A 27,165-nucleotide genomic window follows, 5' to 3' on the forward strand; every position below is an offset into this window, starting at 1 on the left:
ACCGGAGCTGGTGGGTGCAGGTCAGGGCAGGGGCGGGGTCAGTTCCTCTGCCTTCTCCGTTAGAACTGCCCCTCTGGGCCGGCGCGGCAGGTGGTGGTGACCACGGGGCAGGTGCTGACTCGGGGGCGCGAGATCCTGAGGGAGGAGACAGTTGCCCGGGGATGAGATGAGTACCATAGCAGCAAGGATCCCCCTGGGTGGAAGCACACTGTGGCCAGACGCGGTGCTCAGCCCCTCCCGAGGGCCATCTGTGAGCAGGTGGTGTTGTCATCCTCACTTTCAGGTGAGGAGGCAGGGTTAGAAGGTGCAATGATGGGCCCAAAGCCGCCCGAGCTCGGGAGCGAGGTGCCAGGACGTGGCACGCTGTCTGACTCCAGCCTGTGCCAACGGAGTGGTGAAGGCACAAGGAATGAGCCCCCAGCCCCGAGTGGAGCTGGAGGAGGTCGCGGACGGCCTCATGGATGGACACTCCAGCTGAGTATTGAAGGATGTGTAGGAGTTGGCCGCCAAGCAGACAGGAGAGCACTTGCAAAGGCTCGGGGGACTAGGGGGATTGAAGATGTACCCGCCATCTGTTGCCACAGGAATGCTGTGTATGAGCCACGGCCCTCGGAGGTGTGCCGGAGCCGGCGTGGCCAGCTGGAGCTCCTGCGGAGGTTGGCCAGGTGTCCTGACCTTGGCCCGCTTGCTCGAGCATCGGGTGCTGTCTGAGTGTCGCTGCCGAGGCTGGATGATTAGGGCTCGGCCCTGCGCTGTGGGCCCCCCACCCTTCAGCAGGCTGGCCTGGGCATGACCTTGTGGCAATCACAGAGGCGCGGGCGAGAGGGCACCCGCGTTGTGCAACAGGCTGTGTCCCATCCACGAGCACCCCACTGGCCCCAGCCTGTCACGTGGCGGAGCCCGGAGTGTGAGCAGGGGCTGCGGCGGAGGCGCAGATGTCTGCAGTCTGCCGCCCCGGGCGCTCGGGGGCTGAGGGCGGGGTGTGGGCAAGCTGCAGATGACGTGGCAGAGGTCACAGGGGACACGTCTGGGGAGAATGAACTGGAGGGCCATCGGGAGAGGAGGGGGTGGGAGGCTGCACAAAGGACATCGGCCCGGCCAGGCGGCAGCGGGGCCACGTTCGTCCTGTAAACAGCGCGGCCAGGCAGGCGCTCGCTCCGTCACAGATGTCCCAGCTGGCCCCCAGGATGTAATTGGCCTTGGCCTCTGCAGAAAGGTTAATTGCTCAGATCACACAGTCTGAAGCGTCGAGGACTGACAGATCAGCTCCCCAATTAAGGACGCGGAGCTGCTGTCTCCTCGGTCACTCAGCCAGGGCCGCGGAGGGCAGAGAGGCCGGGGCCCTGCCGGAGCCTCGGGGAGCAGAGCCCGGCAGGGACACTAACCGATAAGCACACAGTCCCGGGCGGTGACGGTCAGCCTTACAGGGACAGCGGACGCTAACGGCTGTTTTGGCCGCAAGAGACAGGTAACTCATTTTGACAGGCTCAGCCGAAGGAGGCACTTGCTGGCTCAGGGAACTCGGGGTAGTCGGTTATGCAAGCTGGGTCCGCCCTGCCCTCAGGGGGCGGCTCCTGTCTCCCCGTGGTGTTCCCGTGCTGGCTTCCTTCTCAGGCGGGCTGTAGGCTTATGTCCTCCCCAGTTAGCTACCCCCAGTGGTAAGGGCACACCTCCTTCCCCAAGTCCCAGGCTGGCTCTGATTGGTCCCGCTTGAGTCATGTGTCCACTCCTGAACCAATTACTGTGGCCTGGGTCACAGTCCAGCTGGAACTGGGAAGGTTTGTCTGCCCCACGACACCACACCCCAGCACGTGGGCTGAGAGTGGGGGGTGCGGTGGGCTGTGGTCCCTGGAAGGCAAAGCAGGTTCTATTCCCAAAAGGGATGCTGGGCTGGCCCAGGGCACAGGAGTGGGGGTGTGGGGGGGGGGGGGGGGAGAGGGTCCCGGGAGTCATGTTGGAGAGGAAGGACCTTAGGAACTTTTGAGTCCGACTGCCCATTTCACAGATGAGGAGACTGAGCCAAGAATATGATCATTTCAAAATGGGAAAGCTGCTAGGAAGACAATTGAACAAGATATCAGAGTGGGGAGGGCCTGGTTTGGTGGATGGACTGGGACCTTTCTGGGTCCTCTCTGGGAAGCTGGCATTTCAGCTGAGACCTGAGTGGAGAAAAAGAGCCAGCCACGTGAGGATAAGAGGAAAGAACATTCTAGAAGGAACAGCTGGGCAAAGGGCCGGAGGCCGAAGCTAACTTGGTTTCCGAGGGACCCAGTGATGGACACCAACATCTCGACATGTAGCTGGCGGACTCCCCACGGCGGGGGTGAGAGCTGGAGACGCCGCACACCTCACGCATTCGCGCGAACGTGGTGCATCCTTCTGCTCAGATCCCGGTGGCCGGGACGTCCCGTGGCCCTCCCCTCTGCGAGGCCTGGGGGAAGATGGGCACCTCGAGGCTGTTCAGGGAGAAGTAAGTGTTCCTGCAGGGAAACCCACTTCCTTCACCGTCTCCTACCAGAAGCTCTTATTTGAAAAAAAAAAAAAAAAAATCCTTTGCCCATATACCAGCTGAAGTGCTAGCCATGGACGTTTTAATTTAAATTTCATTACTAGTGAGCTGGAATCTATTCTTCCCTATGATTTTAACTATGTCCGTTTCTTGTTTTGTGAGTTATCTGGAAACCTAACCTTTGGGGGCTCCTTAAAAACATTTTTTTTTTTTAACCTCAAACGTGAGGCATTTGGAATCTCTGACCTCACAGGCCCCATCCAGCTTGCATAGCTCATGGATCCTCTGATCTTTAAAAATACCAAAGGAAATGCCATTTATATTGGCCAAGGCTTTGTGGGTCCTCCCAGATGAGAGATAAACCCCCTGAAGTGGGTGAGTCTAGATATTTTTAGGATCTTCTGCCAGAGCGATAAAACCAGGGTCCTGTGGCCCAGGAGGTGGTGGGCGGGGTCCTAAGAGAAGGTTCTAGGGTAACTGAGTAGATATTCGAGAGCAGGAGAGACTCAGGTGATACCCTCTCCTCCCCCGCCCCCCAGGATGAATGCCCTACTCAGAGGAAGTCCGTCCTTGTGCTGGAATAGCCCTCGTATGACCTTGCAGAAAAGCCCAAAACGATTTCTGCCCACAAACATTCCCCCCCTTTCTGTATATGCCTGAAAGATGCTCACACGAACTTGAACTTCTCCCCTTACGTGGGCTAGCCTGGGATGGTGGGGGTTAAAGAAAAGCCGGTTGGTGCTGGTGGGGGTTAAAGAAAAGCCGGTTGTTAGGAACTTGGGGCCAGTGTGCTGCTAGAAGGTGTGTGACCTTGTTCAGTTCCTGTTCCTCCCCTGGGGTGAGTTTTTTAAGATACATTTTTATTGATTTTAGAGAAAGAGGCAGGGAGAAGGATAGAGAGATGAGAGAGACACATCGATGAGAGAATCACATCCATAGGCTGCCTCCTGGACGCCCCCTACTGGGGATTAAGTCTGCAACCCGGGCACGTGCCCTGACCGGGAATCGAACCGTGACCTCTTGGTTCCTGGGTCAACGCTCAACCACTGAGCCACGCCGGCTGGGCCTTGGGGTGAGTTTTCACCGTCTAAAAAATGACGTGGCATGGACACAGTTATGAGTGGACGTGAGCTCTGCGAAGGATTGTGCACGGGTGTCCCGGGCCCCCCACCCTCAGCTGTGTTTAATGGACTCACGTGGCGTTTGAAAACATTAGAATTCATTGCTGATGTTTCAACATGGGGTCCCCCGGCTTCTGTGGAAACCCTTTGCCTGGGACGAGGGCCCGCCCGGTGCTGCAGTTGCCACCACGCCCTGCTGTCTCCCTGACATGGAAGCAGAGCGTCAGCTCCATCTGTGGCACAGCCCACCACTGCCCGCAGGGTCCGCACCGTGGTCCCCATGGGCCAGCACTGACCCCAGGCTCGCTCCTCCCTCCTCCCTCTGCGTGGAACCGCATGAGCTTTTGGACCCCCAGATCTGACCACTCCCCTGGCAGGAGGCTCCCTGGCCCCCCACTGCCTTCAAGATAGCGTGTCCTCCTCTGCCCAGCTCCGGCCCGTCACCACTGGCCTCTGTGGCCACCACGCCTGTGGTCCTAACTCCTGCTCCGGGTTTGGTTTGCCTTCCCGCGACCCCTCCTGTCCTCCAAGACCCGCTGGAGGCAGCAGCTCCTCCAGAACCTCTTGCTGGTGCAGCCATCAGGGCTCGCGGGTGGCTCCTGTTCCCTCTCCCCCCCCCGCCCCCCCCCGTGCACGTGCACGAGGGGCAGCCTTTCCTCGCAGCACCCGCTCCGGCGCAGAGCGGCACAATGTGGAGGGGACCGGCCACACCTGCGGGCCTGGCTGTGCAGCAGGTCGTGAATCCTCACTGCAGCCTGAGGTGGGCATCGCTGGATGTCCGTCTTACAGATGCGGACACCGAGGCCCAGGAGGATTGAAATAACCCGCCCAAGTCACACAGCTGGTGGGGGGAGGAGGTGGGATTTGAACCCGCTCTGTTTAGCTCCAGAACCCTGCTCTGTCTCCCCTGGTCCCTCCACAGTGAAGTTTTGTTAGTGAGTGAGTCACTGGACGAATCCAGGTCACCGAACTCCAAACTGCTACCTCCCCTTCTCCCTCCCTCAGCACTGAAGCCTGAGCCGCCCTCCAAGGCCTGGGGCCTGTCACCTGCCCCACCAGCTCCTCACCCACCCTCCCCGCCCACCAGCTCCTCACCCACCCTCCCCGCCCACCAGCTCCTCACCCACCCCTCCTGCCCCACCAGCTCCTCACCCACCCTCCCCGCCCACCAGCTCCTCACCCACCCTCCCCGCCCACCAGCTCCTCACCCACCCCTCCCCGCCCCACCAGCTCCTCACCCACCCTCCCCGCCCCACCAGCTCCTCACCCACCCTCCCCGCCCCACCAGCTCCTCACCCACCCTCCCCGCCCACCAGCTCCTCACCCACCCCTCCCCGCCCACCAGCTCCTCACCCACCCTCCCCGCCCCACCAGCTCCTCACCCACCCTCCCCGCCCCACCAGCTCCTCACCCACCCTCCCCGCCCACCAGCTCCTCACCCACCCTCCCCGCCCACCAGCTCCTCACCCACCCTCCCCGCCCACCAGCTCCTCACCCACCCTCCCCGCCCCACCAGCTCCTCACCCACCCTCCCCGCCCACCAGCTCCTCACCCACCCTCCCCGCCCACCAGCTCCTCACCCACCCTCCCTGCCCCACCAGCTCCTCACCCACCCTCCCCGCCCACCAGCTCCTCACCCACCCTCCCTGTCCCACCAGCTCCTCACCCACCCTCCCTGTCCCACCAGCTCCTCACCCACCCTCCCTGCCCACCAGCTCCTCACCCACCCTCCCCGCCCCACCATCTCCTCACCCAGCCTCCCCGCCCACCAGCTCCTCACCCACCCCTCCCCGCCCCACCAGCTCCTCACCCACCCTCCCTGCCCCACCAGCTCCTCACCCACCCTCCCTGCACCACCAGCTCCTCACCCACCCTCCCCGCCCCACCAGCTCCTCACCCACCCTCCCCGCCCCTGACGCCAGAGTCATCCCCAGCATCTGCCTCTCTGAAGAATCTGCCTCCCTCCCCCAGAACAGTCGCCCCCGAGGGGCCGGGATCTCCAAAGCCATGGCCTGTTCTCCTCGGGTCCTCCTTCCCCCGGGCTGGGGGGGAGGGGGTGGCATCCTGCGGCTCCCGTCCTCATCTCGCAGCAGCTTCTCCCCGGGCTTCTTTGCTGCAGAGGGAATCTGGCCATCGCCACCTTTGTCTCGTGTCATTTCTCCGGTCGTTCTTTTAGCACAGACGTAGCCCCGTGCCAGTGCCCGCTGTCCTAGGAGACAGTGCTGGTGACACCCCTGGCCGGCGAAGCTTTCACCTCGGAGGGGGCAGACCTCACAGAAGTAAACCAAGAGATAACACCATTTCAAACAACGAGAAAGAAAGGACGAGGGACAGAAGGTGACGTTAGATGGAGAGGCCAGTGACGTCTGAGCTGGGACATCTGAGCTGGGGAAGAGCGTTCTGGACAGAGGGCACAGCCAGTGCAAAGGCCCTGAGGTGGCTGAGTGTGGTGGGTGTGGGATGTTAAGGCTGACAGCGGGGGCCTGAGAGCCAGCAGGGACTGGAGTTGACTGCGAGTGTGATGGGAAACTCCAGAAGGGGGCAGCTTGGTGGTAGTTACATGTTTAAAGGGCACCAGAACGCTCTGGGGCGCGTGTTCAAATGTGGCTCTCAGCCTCCTCCTCGCCAGCGTGTCCGGACCCTGGGGCCGGCGCGGGAACACGCATTTCACAAGCACGTGCAAGTTTGAGAAACGCCGTTTCAGGCAGCGGCGCTTCCTCCGGACATTCCCAAGAGGCCAATGGGCAGAGTTCAGGGGATTCCAGAACTCGGGCGGCAAAACGTTACATCTTCGCTCTCAAGAGCGCGGAGCCTGCCCCCACCTGGGCCTGTCGCCAACGGGAAGGGTGCAGGTTCGTGTCAGGTTACGGGGTTCGTGACGGTCTCGAAGCAGCAGCACTCCCTTGCTCCCTCCTTCCACGTCGTGGCCGTTGGTGGGCTTGCTAGACCTTGTGCCTTCCTGCATCGGGAAGGAAGCACGCGGTTACTGTATCACCTGATGGTTAACCGTCCGGATAACTCCACCTCAACGCACTTGGTTTCCTCCGCAGCCCTCTCTGTGTTTATTGTATCCGTGGGCTTCACCGGTGCCACCGGGGTCCCGGCCTGGCGAGGCGCAGAAGGGAGCTGGAGGGCCCGGGCAGAGCTGGTGCCACGCCGGCTCCCGCCCGCACTGGGCCCCGGCCGCTCACTTTCCTCCTCTGCGCCTCCGGGCGCTCACCTGCGCGGTGGAGTCTGGAGCCTGTGGTGCCTGGCACAAAGGGGAGGAGCCAGCGGGGCCGCCCCGGGGGGCGCCAGGGCCTGAGCCCGTCCTGGCCCGTCATGCAGCTGTGCCACGCAGGAGCTGGGTCTCGGGCTGGTACCGAACCTCTTTGCGCCTCCTCATAGCCTGGAGCTAGGAAGAGCGTGCCAGGCGTGGGGTTGTTGTGGAGATGGAAGGAGTTTCTATTTGCCAGGGCCCAGCACGGTGCTTGGTTCTGCTTGGGGGACATGGTCGGCCTTACTGGGTGTGTCTCACCCCTCAAGTTGAACCTGGGGTTCCTGGAGGGCTGGGTCCCAGTCCTGTTCCCCCGTGCAGGACATAGCCGCTGACAGAGAGTCTGGGGTGGGGACACTGGTTTGGTGCGATGACTGCTGTTTTTCAGGTTTGAGGGAGGAGGGACAGTTTCATTAGAGGTCTGGATTGGGGCGGGGAAGTCGGAATGCCATCGGGGCCGCAGGGGACCCTGGATTCAAAGTGGTAAGAGCACGCCTGGCCTTGGGATCCTGGACAAATATTGAATCCGGGTCACCTAGTTGGATGGTGGCTTCCCACCCCCACTCAGCCTGGCTCTGTCAGGCTTGGGGCAGACACGCCTTGTGCTCTCCCCTGTTAAATGGAGACAGCTGGCACGCACCGAGGCCTATCGTGAGCTGAGCCTGGGTTATGCCACTTTACATATCTCATTTAATTCAATTCTCACAACCGCCGTCTGAGGCAGATGAGGAAACTGAGGCTCAGAGAGGTGAAGTAACTTGCCCAAGGCCACACAGCATTCAGCAGCAGAGCTGGGGTTTGCCTGTAGGTGGTCTGGCTCCCTAGGCCCGTGGTTGGCAAACTGCGGCTCAGGAGCCACATGCGGCTCTTTGGCCCCTTGAGTGTGGCTCTTCCACAAAATACCACGGCCTGGGCGAGTCTATTTTGAAGAAGTGGCGTTAGAAGAAGTTTAAGTTTAAAAAATTTGTCTCTCAATCCGTTGTACTGTTGATATTTGGCTCTGTTGACTAATGAGTGTGCCGACCACTGCCGTGTCCCTTACCCCCGGGCACAATGCCACCTCACTGCAGGCAGGTGTGCCCTTCTTTTCTCCCCTGCAGTGACCGGCACCCTTGCGTGTTCACAGACATGTTTTAGAGGGGACCACTCTTCTGGCCTGGGGGCTGGAGCAGGAACCAGTGGGTGTCTGGGAGGCCCTTCCGATGCAATGCCTTTCCTGGCATCCATGCCGGCCACTCCCTGAGCCCTGTTCATCTCTGTCCCTGACTGCACCCCACGTAGCTTTTTGTCCCCTCTCACTGCTTTCTGCCAGCGGTCACTGTGCAGGACCCTGCTGCACCTGCCCGCCCACAGGGAGCACTCAGCTCCAGCACCTGCCTACCCACAGGGAGCACTCAGCTCCAACACCTGCCCACCCACAGGGAGCACTCAGCTCCAGCACCTGCCCGCCCACAGGGAGCACTCAGCTCCAGCACCTGCCCGCCCACAGGGAGCACTCAGCTCCAGCACCTGCCCGCCCACAAGGAGCACTCAGCTCCAGCACCTGCCCGCCCACAGGGAGCACTCAGCTCCAGCACCTGCCCACCCACAGGGAGCACTCAGCTCCAGCACCTTCCCACCCACAGGGAGCACTCAGCTCCAGCACCTGCCCGCCCACAGGGAGCACTCAGCTCCAGCACCTTCCCACCCACAGGGAGCACTCAGCTCCAACACCTGCCCGCCCACAAGGAGCACTCAGCTCCAGCACCTGCCCGCCCACAGGGAGCACTCAGCTCCAGCACCTGCCCGCCCACAGGGAGCACTCAGCTCCAGCACCTTCCCACCCACAGGGAGCACTCAGCTCCAGCACCTGCCCGCCCACAGGGAGCAGCCGGCACTCAGCTCCAGCACCTGCCCGCCCACAGGGAGCAGCCGGCACTCAGCTCCAGCACCTGCCCGCCCACAGGGAGCACTCAGCTCCAGCACCTTCCCACCCACAGGGAGCACTCAGCTCCAGCACCTGCCCACCCACGGGGAGCAGCCGGCACTCAGCTCCAGCACCTGCCCGCCCACAGGGAGCAGCCGGCACTCAGCTCCAGCACCTGCCCGCCCACAGGGAGCACTCAGCTCCAGCACCTTCCCACCCACAGGGAGCACTCAGCTCCAGCACCTGCCCGCCCACAGGGAGCAGCCGGCACTCAGCTCCAGCACCTGCCCGCCCACAGGGAGCAGCCGGCACTCAGCTCCAGCACCTGCCCGCCCACAGGGAGCACTCAGCTCCAGCACCTTCCCACCCACAGGGAGCACTCAGCTCCAGCACCTGCCCGCCCACAGGGAGCAGCCGGCACTCAGCTCCAGCACCTGCCCGCCCACAGGGAGCACTCAGCTCCAGCACCTTCCCACCCACAGGGAGCACTCAGCTCCAGCACCTGCCCGCCCACAGGGAGCAGCCGGCACTCAGCTCCAGCACCTGCCCACTCACGGGGAGCATTCAGCTCCAGCACCTGCTCACCCACAGGGAGCACTCAGCTCCAGCACCTGCCCACCCACGGGGAGCATTCAGCTCCAGCACCTGCCCGCCCACAGGGAGCAGCCGGCACTCAGCTCCAGCACCTGCCCACTCACGGGGAGCATTCAGCTCCAGCACCTGCCCGCCCACAGGGAGCACTCAGCTCCAGCACCTGCCCGCCCACAGGGAGCACTCAGCTCCAGCACCTGCCCACCCACAGGGAGCACTCAGCTCCAGCACCTGCCCACCCACAGGGAGCACTCAGCTCTAGCACCTGCCTGCCCACAGGGAGCAGCGGGCACTCAGCTCCAGCCTTTGCCTCCGGCTGGGAATGTGGCCCTGCCTGCCAGATTTGCAAAATAATCTAGACTTTCATGTGATTTCCCCATTTTTAAGTGTTGGCATCTCATTCAAAATTTAAAAAGACTACCTCTACCAAGGGAGAAAGAGAAGATAGAGAGCAGAGAGACACACAGAGAGAGGCAGACAGAGAAAGAAAGCAAACAAACATACAAAAGCCAGAAAACTGAACAAAAAAATCTCAAACACTTGTTTTCAGCCCCGTTTGCAACTTCCGACCTCCCCGTCCTATTTCCCTTGCTGCGCAGCAACCTGTTTTAGAGACGGGGAAGGAGGCCCAGAGAGGCCGAGGACTTTCCGCGGATGATGGGGGTTGAGGTGAGGCCAGAGCTCAACCGTGGGCGTCTATGCTCTTCTCCCCGCACCCCCACCAGCCTCCTCCCCAGGCCCCAGCCCGTGTGGCCAGAGCTCATTTTCAAGGCCAGTTTCTGGATCCTAAAGAGAGAGAGAAAGATCATTGTGGTGGGATGCTGACGGCCAAGGTCCCCATGACACATCGCAAAGGCTCAGCGCCTGTCCCCGGGTTCCAGGAAGCCATTTCTAAAGGGCATGCCTGCCGGAGACACTTCTAAACGGACAGGGACTGGAGCCGTGTGGAACGCTGGGGCAATGAGGTCTCCTCAGATCTGTTCCGATGGTGAACTGGCTCGTTCCTTCGTGAGGACGAAGGAGAAGGAATTGATTTTCCGGGCCCAGCATGCCAGCTTGCTACACCAACATTTACCGAGGATCCATGACCGTGTGGACTTCATTTTATAGCCAAAGAGTCTGACACTCGGAGAGAGTAGGGAAGGGTCCAAAGTCAAATCCAGGCCCCTTGACCCCACGTCCAGGCTCTTCCACCTCAGGGAGCGTCTGCCGGGAAGGGAGGAGAAGCTTCCCTCTTTGGTGAGGTCTGTCATGGGCCACGGCAGGGGCTGGAGTGGTCAGGGAAGGCTTCATGGAGGAGGCGATCTTGAGTGAAGAAAGAAGGTGTGTTCGTTTTTTTATTGCTGCTGAGACAAATTAGCACAAACTTGACTTACAACAACACGGGTTTATCATCTTACAGTTCTGGGGATCGGAGTTCCGAAAGGAGCCTGGTGGGGCTAACATCAGTGTTGGCAGGAGTGCCTTCCTTTCTGGAGGCTCCGGGGAGCCTGTGTCCTCGCCTCTGCAGCTTCTAGAGGCCGCCTGCATCCCTGGGCCCGTGGCCCCAGCCCACTCTAACCTCTGCGTCTGTCCTCACCTCTCCCATTCCTACGCTGACCCTCTGGCCTCCCTCGTGGAAGGACCTAGTGATTACACCGAGTCCATCGAAGAATCCGGGATAACGTCTCTACCTCAGGATCACAGTCACACCTGCAGGCCCCCTTTGCCACGTAAAAGACGTTTGGATGCGGACATTCTGGGGACAGGGCATGGGTCTCTCTGCAGGCCATTGTCCGGCTGCTCCAGAGGGACCACACGCCCAGGGCTGGGCCTGCTGGAGGCACCGGAGGGTGTGGGATGTGCAACAAGCAGCAGGTGCTGGGCGCAGGTGGGCAGGGCTACTGGGAACCCCCTTGTCGAGGGCACTGAAAGCCACACAAAGGCCCTTGAACTTCATCCTCTAGGGCAGGCGTCCTCAAACTACGGCCCGCGGGCCACATGCGGGTGTTTTTGCCGTTTTGTTTTTTTACTTCAAAATAAGATATGTGCAGTGTGCATAGGAATTTGTTCATAGTTTTTTTAAACTATAGTCCAGCCCTCCAACGGTCTGAGGGACAGTGAACTGGCCCCCTGTTTAAAAAGTTGTTTAAAGCACTGCTCTAGGGCGTGCTCCCCACATCTGACTGTGCCACCGGGTCGACTGGGGAGCTGGTTAAAAGCAGAGCTTGAGTCCGTGGGTCTGGGTTCGGCTCCCAGGGGCTGCTGCTGCTGCTGGCCGGTGGCCCCGTGGGAGTGGCGAGGCTCTGGCTCTAGAAAGTCCCCCGGAGCAGCACCGACGGGCATCGCAATGCGCCCATTCCCGCGAGTGTGGTGGGACCTAGAAGGTTCTGTCATTGGCGGGGGATCCAGTGGCCTGGGGCTCCTCACAGGCCCACTTGCCTTCACAGGAAGGACGTGGGGCTGGGGCGGCCAGGACGGCTCGGGAGCAGTTCTCACATCCCCGCGTTTGGCTCAGTCAAGTCCGTCGGGCGTATGTTTAGAGCTGAATGTCTTTCCTTCTCGTTGGACTCTTTGAAAGCGGGCCCCCTCCTGCGTGGGGTGGCGTGGGGTTCGAGCAGCTGCACACCTGGAGCGCTGGCTGGGTCGCTCCCTTACGTGTAGACAGAGGGAGGGCCCGGCAGGATCTTCATTGCTGCGCCACCGCCGTGCCAGGGAGCGAGATACCCTGGCGTCTAGGGTAGACGCATCCGTGGGGACTGCAAGCTTGATGCGCACGAGAGCTAGGCAGGAACGGGGGTGGGGGGGGGTTGGGGTTGGGGTTGGGGGGGCAGCCGGTCTGTGTGGCCGAGCACGTGCCCTGCGTGAGGGCACGCCCCGGGGCAGCCCCACAGCCATCGTGTGTGGACGCCGGTCCACTGTCGCCGCAAACAACCGTTTTGCAAACGAATCCAGAAATGTGTATTTTTAAGTGAAGTCTCCTATTTTTAAATGTTGGTAATGAATTCAGATATTTTTAAAGTACTGTGTGGGCCAAACAAGACATTTTGAGGGCTGGATCCAGCCTGTTGGCAGCTTGTTTGGGAATCGACTTGTCCTCCTGGGAGGGAAACTGAGGCACGGGAGCCTTCCAGAGGCCCCATGGCCACGGGCTGGGACTCGGGCTGCAGATGTGCGGTGCAGCTCTCCCGCCCCCCCACCCTGGGCAGCCCTCCCCCCGGCCTCCATCCCGCGCCTCTGATGGTCACCCCTCCCAGCCACGCCACATCAAGCAGCCAGGAGGGGGGAGACCTGCTCCCCACCCTACTTGCTCCCACCTGCTTTGTGATAGGCACCCCCTCACTCCTCTCCGGGCTAAGGTCTCACCTGAAGGTGAGGACTGGGGCTCAGTGACCCCGTCCCTCCCTGCGGGCCTCCTCCTCCCGCCCCTGCAGCCCTGCCTCTGAGCTCCAGGGCTGACATTTCCCAAGCAGCAGCTGCCACGGCGCTCCCGGCCTCAGAGTGCGGCCGCGTCGTTTACATGGTTTCACACGCCGGGATTCGGGGAGCGTGTCCCCGCGCCCACAGCCCGCGGCCATTGCCATGACTTATTGATTTGACATATGACACTGATGGGCTTCGGGAGGGCGGGGGATGTTTTCTCTTGAAATGTCGTTGTGTCTTGAGATTTCATCCCATTTGGCAACAGCTCCCTGTGCTCCCGGGAGGGTGTTACGTGTCCAGTGGCCGAGACGCACTTGTCGGGGCTGCCTCCTCGGCGACGCTCCGTGGGAATCACAACGACGCAGTGATCGGGCCCGCCAAGGCCCCTGTAGCGTTTGTAGGTGCCGGGCTCGGCCCTAAGTGCTTTACTCGTCGGCTGGCTCCATTGGTCCTCGCTGCAGCCCGCGGAGTGGGCACCGCACCCCAGTTTACCAGCGAGGAGACAGGTTCGGCAGGAGCATCACGCTCGCCCCGGCTCCCAGCGAGTGACCGACAGAGCGCGGCACCAGCGGCCCGGCCCACGGCGGTCCTCTCCACCCGCTGCCTCACGGCCTCTTACAATTATTATAATTGCTAATAATCATACTTATTGGAAAGTGGCAGCAACACTTAGCTTCCTTGAATATTTTCCAGTGTCAGGCTCGTGTGATTCATAGCTCTTGTCCACTGAAGGCTCATGACAAGTCTATTATGCCCAGTTTTCAAGTGAGAAGCCGAGAGACAGAGGGCGGGGCCCCAGCCAAGGTCACACATCCCAGACACGCTTCTCGCCCGCCCGGGACCTCCCGGCGGCCAGGGCGCTGGCTCTGGGCTGTCTCAGCAAGGGCGGGACCGGCGAGGGACACCGAAGGGAAACCGTTCTTGCCAACCCATCGGTTCCATCCACGGAGCGTCAGAGTCGGAGTCACAGAGCTGTTCTGTAAAAAGGCAAAGAGGGCAGCTAACAGGATTAGCTGTCACCCCACGGGCCCGCACCTGATGAGAAATCATTTCACTTCTGCTCTGTTCTCAGCGGCAAATCCAGCCATTAGTGCAAGCTTCCCGAGGCGTGCAGCAGTCCTCGCCGAGATGGGTGAGCCTTTCCCAGTCTCCAGGGCAAGCCCCGTGCCCCCCCAGCCCCCCTCCCCCCCGAGGCTGCGAGGCTGTGAGGATGCAAGGCTGCGCCCCTGTCCCGCGGCCTCCTTGGCGTTGCGTAGCACTAACAAGAGTGAGCCTTCATCGTAGCCAGGCCCACACATCCGTGTCCCTTCCCCCCACTTGCTCTCCATTCGCCAGGCACCATACCTACCATCTCCCATTTCCCCTGGGTCAGCTCCCTCTCTCACCCGTGCGTTAACGGGGACTTTGTTTGGATCAGTGGTGCTCACGTTGGGGTGCCATCAGCGTCACGGGGAGCCCGTTAAAGCGCAGAGGGCCCCTCTCAGAGTGTCTGACTCAGTGAGTCTGGGGTGAGGCCCGAGAATTTGCATCCGAAGTTCCCCAGCGCGGCTGCCGCGGTCAGGCAGCCACGCGGAGACACTGGCTTAGGTCCCTGCTCTCCTTAGATCCTTCGCCGTGAAAATGATGTGTCATTTCCCCAAATGGTTCAAACGAAGGCACTGTAACGAAAGAACTCACAGAGGCGTGGGCAGGGCGCAGAGACGAGGCCCCCAAGGCTGGCGACAGCGGGGAGCTGCCACAGCCGTGGGCAGGAGGGCGCACAGGGCCGGACAGTGTTCCAGGGCCTGGAGCTGTGGACCTCGGAGCTGAGGTCCTGGGCAGGAGGAGGAGCCACGGGCAGAGAAGTGGCTCAAGACCCCCGGGAGCTGGGGGGTGAGGTCGGGGGACCATCAGCACAGAAAGTAACTGTCCGATGTTCTCCAAGTCTGCAGTCTGCCTAGAAACTCACAGGCTTCTGAGCGTCTCCTTGTTTAAACAATTAGCAGGTGTGGGAAAGGTGCTAAGGACACACTCGCATCAAATAGAGACTCTTGATTGCGGTGTTCATAGTTTAAAATTCACTCTTTGATTCAGACAACTTAACGCTGTGGTTTAACACACTCACCCCGTGTAGCTAGCACCTCCCTCCCAGCGTTGCCCACTGGGTAGAACTCACCCACTTGCCAGGCATTGGAGGGGCTGCTGCTGGGGGTGATGGGCAGGGGCGTCCATGCCCAGCCTGCTGCAAAGGTGGGTGGCGGCGGGGGTGGGCTCAGGCGGCCCGCGAGCCCTCAGGCATTGGCAGGTGGCCATGTGCTCGGGGAAGCGCTGTGGCCGGGGTGGGGCCCCACGGAGTCACCGCCCCTCCCTGGATTATGGATGCTCCGTGGATCCCACTCCCTCGTTTTTTGCTCCACATGCTTTTCACGGGCACCTCATCCCCTCCCACACCTGCAACTCCCGCCTAGGGGACGGTCCCAGCAAGTACGCGGCGAGTGCCCGTGTCCTGCCGGGTCCCCTGTCCGTCTGAGCGCCAGCCGCCTCCTGGTCGTCCAGCAGCCGACGCAGACCCCGCATGCCCAGCGGCTCCTCACCCTCCCGCCTCAGCATCATCTTCTCAGCTGCCCCAGCTGGAAATACGGCCCCACCCTGGACGCCTCCGCTCCCGGCCCCACATTCATGGGTCAGCAGCCCACCTCCCGGGAGCTATCAGGTTCCCCACTTGTCCTCACTCCTGCCCTTGCCACGACCCAGGCCACCATCTCTCGCAGGGGCTGCAGCGAAAGCCTCCAGCTGGCCTCCCCTCCACACCCTCCCCCAGCCACAGCAGTCTCCCCGCGGACCTTCAGGGCACCTGTCTGCAGCATGGGCCAGCCCCCTCCCTCGCTGGCTTCCAGGGTCCTCCCTGCGGCCTCCTTCCCCTCCACAGCGGGCGGCCAGCTGGGCTCAGGAGTCCTGACAATGGAAGGACCCACCCCCACTCGGTGGCCATCCTCTTGCAGGGATCCCGGGCTGGGTGTCGTCTGGGATGCTGAGAGCAGACAGGTGAGAGCCGTGGAGGGGAAGGGCCCCTGCGGCCAGCCCAGGCTTGGAGAACGGTGATTACAAAGTGGCCACTCCATCCTGCCAGCCTAGCTCTCTGCCCGTGGTGGCTCCTGGACTCAGAGAGGCCTGGGTTTGAATCCAGTCTGTGCCACTCTCCTGCTGTGTGGACCAGTGGTTTAATCCCTCTGAACCGAAGTGTGTTCGTCTTAAAAGGGGTGCTACCTCGCAGCCTTGCAAGGTTGTTGGGAGGATTGGGGAGATAACGCCTGTGAAACTTAGGGTCTCGGGTCTGATTCCCCAGAACTAGACCCAACGATGAGGTCAGGCAGGCCTTTCATAAGGAAGATGACCCGGGAGAGTGTAAGGCGATTGGGAAGCAGGACCGGGAAGGGGGAGGCAAGTAAGGGACGATGTCAGGAGGGCCAGGGAGGCAGCTCGAGCCTTGTTCCCTGGGGAGGGGGAGTGTGTGTGGGGGTCACATCCCAGGGTTGTCAGAGCCAGAGGTCAGGGCAGGGCCGCGGTCGGCTTCTGGTGGACGGCAGCATGGAGGGAATGTGTTTCAGAGACTTTCTGAATGAAGATGGACACAGACTCCAGTTGTCCAGGGACCATCCTCCAAGAGAGAAACACTAAAGGGATGCGGGCGGAGCACATCGCCAGGGTGACTTGGGGTTCGCTGACGCCTCGCAATGGTGGCTGAGCACATCGCCAGGGTGACTTGGGGTTCGCTGACGCCTCGCAATGGTGGCTGAGCACATCGCCAGGGTGACTTGGGGTTCGCTGACGCCTCGCAATGGTGGCCCTTTCTGTGACTCTTGTTGCTATTAGCACAGTAACAACAGCAGTTCTTACTGCTCTGAGTGATCTTGGTCTACGTGGACGGAAGCTCTCAGGCAGATGCTCTGAGCCCAGCGGGCCGACAAGGAAATAAATCTGGCGGGAAAAAGAAGCATAACCCCAGCCAGACACTTCCCGAGCTCCCCACCCCCAACCTTCCCATCTCCCATCCGGACAGAAAGAGCAGAGCGGGGCCCTGCTGTGGCGTGGGGGAGGGGAGGCCTGGCCCAGGGCCCACCTGCACAGACGAGAGCACCTCCTGGGGCGTGGGGCGGGGCAGGGGAGGCGGCTGAGCCTGGGAGCTGCCATGGGGAGGGGCAGCCTCCGCCCACTGAGGGACAGCAGCCGCTGGAGGTGAAGGCTGCTGGGAGGCAGACAGCCCAGCTTGCCCTACATCTGCCTCCCTCCCTGCTGCCTGGTGGGCCTTGGGCCAGCGATGGGCCTGGGAGGCTGCAAGTGCGCTGTGCCAGGGGGTGTTTTAACCACATCCAGGCTGCCAAGTGCACATTATTCTCTTACAGAAATCCAGGGGTGCCCAGGAGACGCGATATTTTTATAGCAACAAAAAGAGGGGAAGAAGAGAAAGTTCTTCCAAGCTCCAGGAGCCCTGCTGTGCTGGGGGTGGTCGTTGGTGTCTGAGAACCCGCCTTCTTCCTCGGGGAGCAGATAGGGACGCTGCAATTGCTGTTTGCCGGCTTCACATATGCTGGCTGTCCCTCGGATATTCCAGGTGCAGGAACAACTAGTGCAAAGGCACAGAGATAGGAAAGAACACATTTGAAAGTGTCAGAGAACAGAAACGCTGAAGCTCAGGACTCTTCGTTGTAAGTGATGGAATTCTACCTCCAACTGAAAGAACAAATGACTGGCAGCTTCAGGCATGGCTGGATCCAGGGGCTCAAACAATGTTATAGAACACGATCTCCCTTCATCCCTGGCTCTGCCTTCTTTGACATCTGCCCATTGGTGGCCTGGTCAATTCTATCCTTACATCTTCCCAGCCTCAAAACCAGTGGGAGAAAGGAGTTTTCTTCCCCAGCGGTTCCAGTGGAAGTTTTGTTGAACTGACTTGAGTCATGTGTCCATCTCTGGCTGGGCAAGCCTGGTCCATAGTCCTTTCTCTGAAGTATGCGTCTTGCTCAAACCATGTGGTTAGGCAGGCAAGTCACATGGATGTGTTCCATCTTCTACTTTCTACCCTTTTTCTCAGGATCTTATCTGCTCCCACAGTTTTATTTCTCCATCTTGACCTTGTCTGTAGCCTTGACCTCATTCAAGAGCCCAGTCCCCACTGTGCTCCGCCCACACAACTGCATGCACGCAGTCAGCTCTCACTGTGTGCTACGCATGAGCTCGTTACACTGCTGTGCAACAGAACCCTCACAGCACAGCAATGCTATGAATAGGTGCTATTATTATCCTCAAGTTATAGGTGAAGAAACTGAGAGGATCATTCCTGAACCGATGACCAGGGGCCAGATATGATTCATGTACCCAAACATGGAGCCCAGATGTGGGTCAGCTGCAACTGAACTGCACAGGCAGAGAGGGGGAAGGGGCTCTCCAATTAAAAAGCAGGGAGGAAGAAGGGGGAAGGTGGGGTGGGCGAAACAGAAGATGCCCCTAAACTAAGAGGCAGGTGATGGGAACTCAATTGGACCAATTTCGGGGAAGAGAGCTGTGCTATCTCAGGGACGGCAAAGTAGATCTGAACAGCCAAACCGCCCGAAGGACAGGAGTGCGTCTGCCTTCAGGACCAGCTGGAACCAGGCGCTCGCGCTGTCAGAGCCTTTCCTCCTGTCTACTTCAGTGTCTCCAGGCTCAGCTTCCTAGAGAAGGGCTTTGATTGGCCAACTCTTGGTCATGTGACCACATTGGACCAATCAGCTGGTCCCAGAAAGGCGGGACCACCGCAGACCGTGGCAGCTCCCTGGGAGAACAGTGAGGTTGATGCTGCGGGAGTAGAGGTGGTGGTTTAGAGAAAAAAGCGGAGGAGGGCACAGGGCAGATGAAAATGTAGGTGTCGCTTGAGGCGGGCACGATGTGTGAGTGAGCTGGGATGTTCATGGCTGCAGGTAGGAGAACGTCACACTGACCGGCTGAACCACAGGGAAGCCCCCAGGGCTGGTGGCTGCTGGTCCAGGGAGGTCTCCTTTCTGTCGCTCTGCTCAGTAACTCAGTGTCAGCTTCATCCCACCCGCCTGGCCCAGGACGGCTCCCGCGGCAGTCGTCCGACAGGTGGGCAGAGCACGAGAGGCTCTGGCATAGCCACAGGATAGAACTTCCCCTCTCCCCTCGGAATGGCCCCCTTATTGGTCACATGCCACCCTGCACACGTACCGTCACGCAGAGTGCCACGGGCCGACCGGCGTGGGCTCGGATTCCTGAGCCAGCCTGTGAGGAGGGTGTGTGGCCATGGCGGTCTTACCCTAAGCAGGACACCCTCCAGCTGAGGCCCGTCCCAAAACGGCCTGATGCCCTGACCGAGGGCGCGGGTGGGTGCACACGGTGCGGCCGCCCTGCCGTCCCCTCTCACGGCCTCTCTCTGTCGCGCAGGCGTCCTGTGGCTGTCGGTGGTGTCCGAGGTGCTCTACATCCTCCTGCTGGTGGTCGGCTTCAGCCTCATGTGTCTCGAGCTCTTCCACTCCAGCAGCGTCATCGACGGGCTCAAGCTCAATGCCTTCGCGGCCGTGTTCACGGTGCTCTCAGGTAAGGCGCGGCCCGGGCGGGGGCAAGGGCACAGCCCTGCGCTCAGAGCGGGGCGAAGCGGGCTCTGAGCCGCCCTCGGGCCCAGTCCTGGCTGTCCGACCGATGACCTTGGGCCAATCACTCCTCTTCTCTGAGCGTCAGTGTTGCCACTTGTCAGTGGGACTGTTGGCTCACTTCTCCACTCACTCAGCACGTGTTCATCGAGGTCTGGCGTGTGCCAGGCGCCGTGCCAGTAAGCACTGGGTCATAGCAGCGATCAGAAACAGCCATCCTGGGCCTCCTGGAGGAGCTGGAGAGGAATTCAGGAGCTGAACGTCCCAAGCGTGGCCATCTTGGGGGAGGGGGAGCCTGTGGCACGAGGGAGAGGGAGGTGGTTGTGCAAATGGGCGGCGGTGGTGATGTTCGCAGGGATATAAAGGGGCCCTGCTTGGCATGGCGGGCCCTCATCTGCTTTGGTGTTTCCCCTTTGAGACAGCCACATGGAAATGCCCAGCAGGAAGCTGGGCCAGCAAACTCACCCAGAAGCTCAGGGGCGAGTGTGGGGTGGGCAGAGATCGCGCAAATGCCGCAGAGCCGAGGATTTCGAGGGTTTCAGGAAGAATCGGGGACAGGGGGTCAGTGGCATCCTATAACTCCAGGAGGTGGAGATGGAGGACTCCACGCAAAAGCCATGGATTAGGTGGCCGGTGCCCAGAGTTATTTCAACAGCTCCAGGTCACAAGGGGTTAAGCGGGAGGTTCGGGGAGGGGATGAGGGAGCCTGTGAGCTATAACTTCAGGCGCCTGACAGACAGTGGTGGCCTGGCGGTGAGACAGCTGTGCCTGAAACGCCCAGTGTAAATGGAATGCCTGTCTATCTAATCCTGTTCTTCACGCACCGGATGAATCCTCTGTCTAATGAGACCGGAACGCGGCGCCTTTGGCAGGGACAAAATCGCCCCCTTATTGAGGTGTGTGCATAACAGAGGGAGCCCTCAAAGAAAAGAGCTGAATTCAAGAAATTGTAGCACGTTCCACAGATCAAAATGTGTGGGACCTGCCCTTCCCAGGTGTGGGAAATGTAGCCATAGAGCAAAGTGGGAGGGGAAGGGGGAGTGAGGGGGAGGGGGAAGGGAGAAGAGAAGAGGAAAGAGAAGAAAGTAGAGTGGCCCTCATGGCAGTGTCTATTTGGCTCATGCTCACCTCACTCCAGCTATCCTGGACGGAGGGCCTATTTATTCTTTTCTTTTTTCATCTTTTATTCATTTACTCAACTGACATTCATTGAAGGCCTGCTGGGCACCAGGCACTGTACTAGGTTTGTGGATGGGGGGGGGGGGTTGTCAAAGGAAAAACAAACATCTGGATCCTTGGCCTCCTGGAGTTTGCATCTGGGCGGGAGACAGACTCGCCCGATGAGCGTAGCACAGGGGGCTGACCTCCAGGTACCGGCAGGGGAGCCCTGCAGGAGGAGCTCCCGCGTCTGCCCGGGGTGGGAATGGGTAGGGCGGGAAGGCACCATCTGCGCTGAGACGTGGGAAAAATGTGTTTGCTTCATGGGCAACGTGGGGAGGGTATTCCAGGTAGAGGGGCCAGCATGGGCAAAGGCCTCGGGAGGTGGCATATCCTGGACACGTCACTAGTTCAGAATGGCCGGAGGGCAGAGACGGGGGAGTAGGAGTGTGGTTGGAGACGACACCACAGAGCTGGGGGAGGGTCTTGATGCTCTTTTTCTTTGCCTCCACAAACCCCCTTCGTTATCCCAAGCATCCGGCCTCCCCGCAACCAGCTCACTCCCACACAGCGAAAGCTGGCGTAGGCCCAAGGCAGCCCTCCAGTTCCCACGCAGGCCTCTGGGGGCGGGGTAAGGGTGGGGCCCTTCCCCTAACCAAGGGCTTATCACAGTTTTCACCCGGTTGCAACTGATGAGGTTGAAGCAGTGCTCAAAACTCCCAGCAAGCAGTCCTGGACCGGATGGCCTCACAGGTGCGTTTCACCAAACACTCTAGAATGAGCACCTGTCCTCTCAAACCATTCCAAAGCATCCAGGAGGAGGGAAGGCTCCAGGCTCATTTTATGAGCCCAGATCACCCTAATTTACAAACCAGATAAAGACACCACAAAGAAAGAAAATTGTAGGCCAATCTCCCTGATGAACATGGGTGCTAAGATCCTCACAAAATATTAGCAAACCAGATCCAGCAATACATCAAGAAGCTCATACATAATGGCCAAGTGGGATTTATACCCGGGATGCAAGGTTGGTACAATAGCCATAAGCAATTAATGTGATACATCACATAAACAACGTGAAGGATAAAAACCTCATGATGATATCAATAGGTGCATTTGATAACATCCAGCACCCATGTATACTAATAAAAGCCTAGGTGGCCCTTGTGCGTGATGTTGTCACAAGATGGCTGCCACAAGATGGCCACCCTCACATCACCACAAGATGGCCACCACAAGATGGCCGGCAGGGGAGGGCAGTTGGGGGTGACCAGGCATGCAGGGGAGGGCAGTTAGGGGAGACCAGGCCAGCAGGGGAGGGCAGTTAGGGAGACCAGGCCAGCAGGGGAGGGCAGTTAGGGGAGACCAGGCCAGCAGGGGAGGGCAGTTGGGGGTGATCAGGCTGGCAGGGGAGTGGTTAGGGGGCGATCAGGCTGGCAGGCAGAAGCAGTTAGGGGTAACCAGGCAGGCGAGTGGTTAGGAGTCAGCGGTCCTGGATTGTAAGAGGGATGTCTGACATCCCCCGAGGGGTCCCAGATTGAAGAGGGTGCAGGCTGGGCTGAGGGACACCCCCGTGCATGAATTTTGTGCACCGGGCCACTAGTCTATATATATAAAAGCTTAAGCGACCATGTTGACTGACCGGAATGACCATTTGACCAGTCGCTATGATGCACACTGACCACCAGGGGGAAGACACTCAATGCAGGAGCTGCCCCCTGGTGGTCAGTGTGCTCCCACAGCCAACCTCCCGCACCCCCCACCCCACTCCCCTGTCCCGCCCAATCGCCCTGATGGACTGGGGGAGACGCCCCGATTGGTCTGATCGCCGGCTAGGCTGAGGGACCCCACCCATGCACAAATTTGTGCATTGGGCCTCTAGTTTATGATGAAAACTCAGCAAAGTGGGAATAGAGGGAACATACCTCAACATATTAAAGGCCATATATGACAAACCCATAGCTAACATCATACTCAGGGGCAAAAACTAAAAGCCTTTCCCTTAAGATCTGGAACAAGATTGGGATGCCTGCTTTCACACTCTTATTCAACATAGTACCAGAAGTCCTAGCCACAACAATCAGACAAGAAGAAGAAATGAAAAGCAACCAAATAGGAAAGGAAGAAGTAAAACTGTCACTATTCTGAGATAAAAAGATGCTGTATAGAGAGAGAACTGTAAAGATTCCACCAAAAAACAACTAGAGCTGATACATGGATTAGGTAAAGTAGCAGGATAAAAAAATAAATATCCAGAAATCAGTTGCTTCCTAAATTTTGTTAATCCTAACCTAAGGCTATCTTTCCCATTGATTTTTAAAGAGTGAAAGGGAGGCAGAGAAAGGGAGAGAGAAAGAGAGAGAAGAGAGAGAGAGAGAGAGAGAGAGAGAGAGAGAGAGAGAGAGAGAGAGAAACATCAATGTGAGAGAGACAAATCGATTGGTTGCCTCCCACACTCGCCCCTGACTGGGGCAGGGGATGAACATGCAACCCAGGAATGTGCCCTTGATCAGGAATTGAACCCGAAACCCTTCAGTGTGCAGGTCAATTCTCTAACCACTTAGCAATACTGGCCAGGGCTCAGTTGCAATTTTATACACCAATAATGAGCTATCAGAAAGAGAAACTAAGAAAATAATTGCATTTACAATTGACAAAAAAAAAAAAAAAGGACCAATCTAGGAATAAATTTAACCAAGGGTGTAAAAGACCTGTACTCTGAAAATTATAAGACACTGAAGAAAAAAATTTGAAGAAAATACAAATAACTGGAAGCATATACAATGCTCACGGATAGGAAGAATTAACATCATTAAAATGTCCATACTACCCAAAGCAATCTATAGATTCAATGCAATTCCTATCAAGATACTAATGGTGTGCCCTGGCCAATTTGGCTTAGTGGATAGAGCGACGGCCTGTGGACTAAAGGGTCCCGGGTTTGATTCTGGTCAAGGGCAAATGCCCAGGTTGCAGGCTTGACCCCCAGTAGGGGGCGGGCAGGAGGCAGCCGATTGATAGTTCCTTCTCATCATTGATGTTTCCGTCTCTCTCTCCCTCTCCCTTCCTCTCTGAAAAAAAAAAAAAAAAAAGACTCCAATGGCATATTTCACAGAACTAGAACAAAAGTTAATATGGAATCACAAAAGACCCCCAATAGCCACAGCAATCTTGAGAAAGAAGAACAAAATTGGAGAAATCACCCTACCTAATATCAAGTTGTACTATACATGTCCATAGTAATCAAAACAACATGGTACTGGCATAAAACTAAACATATAAATCATTGGAACAAAATAGAGAGCCCGGAAATAAACCCACACCTTTATGGTCAATTAATATGTGACAAAGGAGGTAAAAATATAGATGGAGTAAAGATAGTCTATTCAATAAATGGTGTTGGGAAAACTGGACAGATAGGTGGGAAAAAATGAAACTAGACCACCTTCTTACACCACATCTATATATATAAAAGTGTTCGACCAGTAGCTATGACGTGCACTGACCACCAGGGGGCAGATGCTCAATGCACAGGCATGGAAACATGGAACAGACTGATGAATCTCAGAGGGAAGCGGGGAGGGGAGAGGGTGGGAAGAGATTAACCAAAGATCTTATATGCATACTAGAGGCCCGGTGCACAGATTTGTGCACCAAGGGGTCCCTCGGCCTGGCCTGCGGGGATCAGGCCAAATCCATGCAGCGGGCCTCCGACATCCCCCGAGGGGTCCCGTATTGCGAGAGGGCGCAGGCCAGGCCGAGGGACCCCACCGGTGCACGAATCCGTGCACCAGGCCTCTAGTACAAGAATAACTCAAAATGGTTTAAAAACTTAAGTATAAGACTCGAAACCATAAAAATCCTAGAAGAAAAACAAAAACAAAAATCCTAGAAGAAAACATAGGCAGTATGGATATTTCTCGTGGCAATATTTTCCTGATATATCACCTCAGGCAAGGGAAACGAAAGGAAAAATGAACAAATGGGACTACATCGAACTAAAAAGCTTTTGCACTGCAAAGGAAACGGTCTACAAAGTGAAAAAATAACCCACTGACTGGGGAACATTTTCACCAGATACATTTGGTAAGGGGTTAATATCCAATATTTATAAAGAATTTGTACCACTCAACTCCAAAAAAACAAAGAATCCAATTTAAAAATGGGCATAGGACCTAAATAGACACTTCTCCAAAGTGGACATACAGATGGCCAATAGGTATATGAAAAAATGCTCAATGTCACTAATCATCAGAGAAATGCAAATTAAAACCACAGTGAGATATCACCTCACACCTGTCAGAATGGCTACCATCAACAAATCAACAGACAACAAGTGTTGGAAAGGATGTGGAGAAAAGGAACCCTAGTACACTGCTGGTGGGAATGCAGATTGGTGCAGCCACTGTGGAAAGCAGCATGGAGGTTCCTCAAAAAATTAAAAATGGAACTGCCATTTGACCCAGCGATTCCACTTCTGGGAATATATCTGAAGAAACCCAAAACACCAATCTGAAGAATATATACACCTCTGTGTTCACTGCAGCATTATGTACAACAGCCAAGATTTGGAGGCAGCCCAAGTGCCCATCAGTAGGTGAGTGGATAAAAAAACTGTGGTACGTTTACGCAATGGAATACTACGCAGCCGTAAAAAAGGAAGGAAATCTTACATTTTTGCGACAGCGTGGATGGACCTGGAGAGTATTATGCTAAATGAAATAACCCAGTCAGAGAAAGACAAGTACCATATGGCTTCACTTATATGTGGAAGTTAATGAATAAAATAAATTAACAAACAAGATAGAAACAGACTCATAGCTATAGAGAATAGACTGACACTGTTAGAGGGCCGGGGCTGCGTGGAAAAGGGGGAAGGATTAAGTAAAGGAAAAATAAAAAAGGAGAGAAAAGTTTTCACCCCTCCCAAGAAACCCGGGTTCCCTCTAACGGGGAGTCCCGCTGCTGAAGGAAATAAGACGGTCTCTGTAGTTTCAGGCAGACATAAAAGGCAGGGCAGGGGAGGTTCATTGACTTGCCCAAGGTCACGCAGCTGGTCACTTGTGGAGCTGGGATTAAACCGGACTGCTGCTGGCTTCAGAGCCCCTGGTCCTTTCACGGGCTGGAGCTGCAGGAGGGACCGGGTGGGAGGGAGAAGTCTGTAGCAGCCAGATGATGTAATAGACTGAGGTGGCAGGTGGCGGAGAGAAAGAAGTGTGTATTCGCGCCTGGAGAAGATAAACCTGAGAGAAACAGGACAGGGAGAGGGAGCCACGCCTCCGACCCGCCTGGCACAGGGACTGGGGCCCTGGCCCTTCAGGAGCCCCTTGAGAACGGGGCAAGGGGGTGAGGGGCTTGGAGGAGGTGGCTGGGCTTCGGGTTTGCTCCCACGGGAGGGGAAGGAGTGGGTGAGCCCTTCGGTGGAGTCCCTGTGGGGACCAGCTCACATTGAGGGGTCCGCAGCCCAAGGTCAATGCCTTTTAGGGTAGAGGAGAAAGCAGACCTGGGCAGCCCCTACCCGATCCAATTATTAGAGCTGATTCATGCACAGGTGTGGTCCGGCCGGCCCTGCCCCCGATCGGGGGAGGGGGGGCGATCAGGGGCGGGGCCAGCCAAGGTGGGGGGCCGAGGGGGGTTGGCCGGCTGGCCCCACCCCCCGGTCGAACTCCCAGTCAAACTCCCGGTCAAGGGGACAATATGCATATTAGCCTTTTATTATATAGGATTATTACAATGAACCCATTGATTATGTTTAATCATAATAGCCACCATCGAAGGAGGTGCCATTGTGCACAGACACTGGGCTACCTGCCTCGTCTGTGCACACCCCTGTGAGGGAAGGAGCAACGGCCATTCTGCAGCTGTGAGTCCTTCAGTCACGTAGCCAGGGATTGTTCACGCCAGAGCCGCCACTTAAAGGGCTTTGCACAGGCGGGAGGGGTGTGGGGGGAGGGGGACGGCTGCTGTACGTGCTGTTATTCTTCCCAGCTGTCCTGGAGCAGCTGAGGCCAGATCATGGCGCAGGGGCCAGTCCTGTCCCGTAAGCCTGGGCCCAGGGGTCCGGACGCATCAGCCAGCAGGGCTCCCTCCCCGACGCCATGCTCCGCAGGTGGCTGTGCAGAGCAGGGTGGCCCGAGGGCCAGAGGTGAGGCTGAGATGGTCGGCCCGCGGGGCCGGACCCCAGAGGCCGCGGGACTCAGGGCCTACCAAATGCGTGCATTTTGACTGCTTTTAAAACCAGAAGGCCAGTAGGACTAGAACAATAATGAAGACTGGATTGTATTTGTCTTTATACCAGTGCAGTCATCATATGTAACTGTTAATACTCCTGCATGGAGGGGCGGGCGCATGAACGCCGTCCTGTGGCTGCACGGAGCCCCGGCTTTCCCCTCAGGACCCAGTGCACCCCCAGCCCAGCGCGCCCCCCTCCGTGCTGTGCCTTCCACAGAGAGGCGGTCCCTTCCCCCGGAGACCAGGGTCTCACTCCGAGGGGGACTGTGAGGGCAGGCTGGAAGGTGTCTCTTCTTCCCCAGTTCCTCCAAAAAAGGAGGCTGATCTACTTACGGGGAAAAAGAGAGGCCATTTGGAGAACTCCCTGT

General features: G+C 58.1%; 1 protein-coding gene across 2 annotated transcripts in view; it reads left to right on the forward strand.

Moving 5' to 3' along the window:
* The window catches only part of GSG1L (GSG1 like), a 192,487-nt gene that overhangs the window by 94,681 nt on the left and 70,641 nt on the right, over positions 1-27,165 (forward strand). For both annotated transcript variants that reach the window (XM_054714550.1, XM_008157686.3), the window contains exon 3: positions 19,203-19,355. In XM_054714550.1, coding sequence (XP_054570525.1) covers positions 19,203-19,355 — 153 coding nt within the window. The remainder of the gene's footprint in view (positions 1-19,202; positions 19,356-27,165) is intronic.

This window comes from Eptesicus fuscus, chromosome 4, assembly GCF_027574615.1.
Source record: "Eptesicus fuscus isolate TK198812 chromosome 4, DD_ASM_mEF_20220401, whole genome shotgun sequence".
Taxonomy (NCBI): Eukaryota; Metazoa; Chordata; class Mammalia; order Chiroptera; family Vespertilionidae; genus Eptesicus; species Eptesicus fuscus.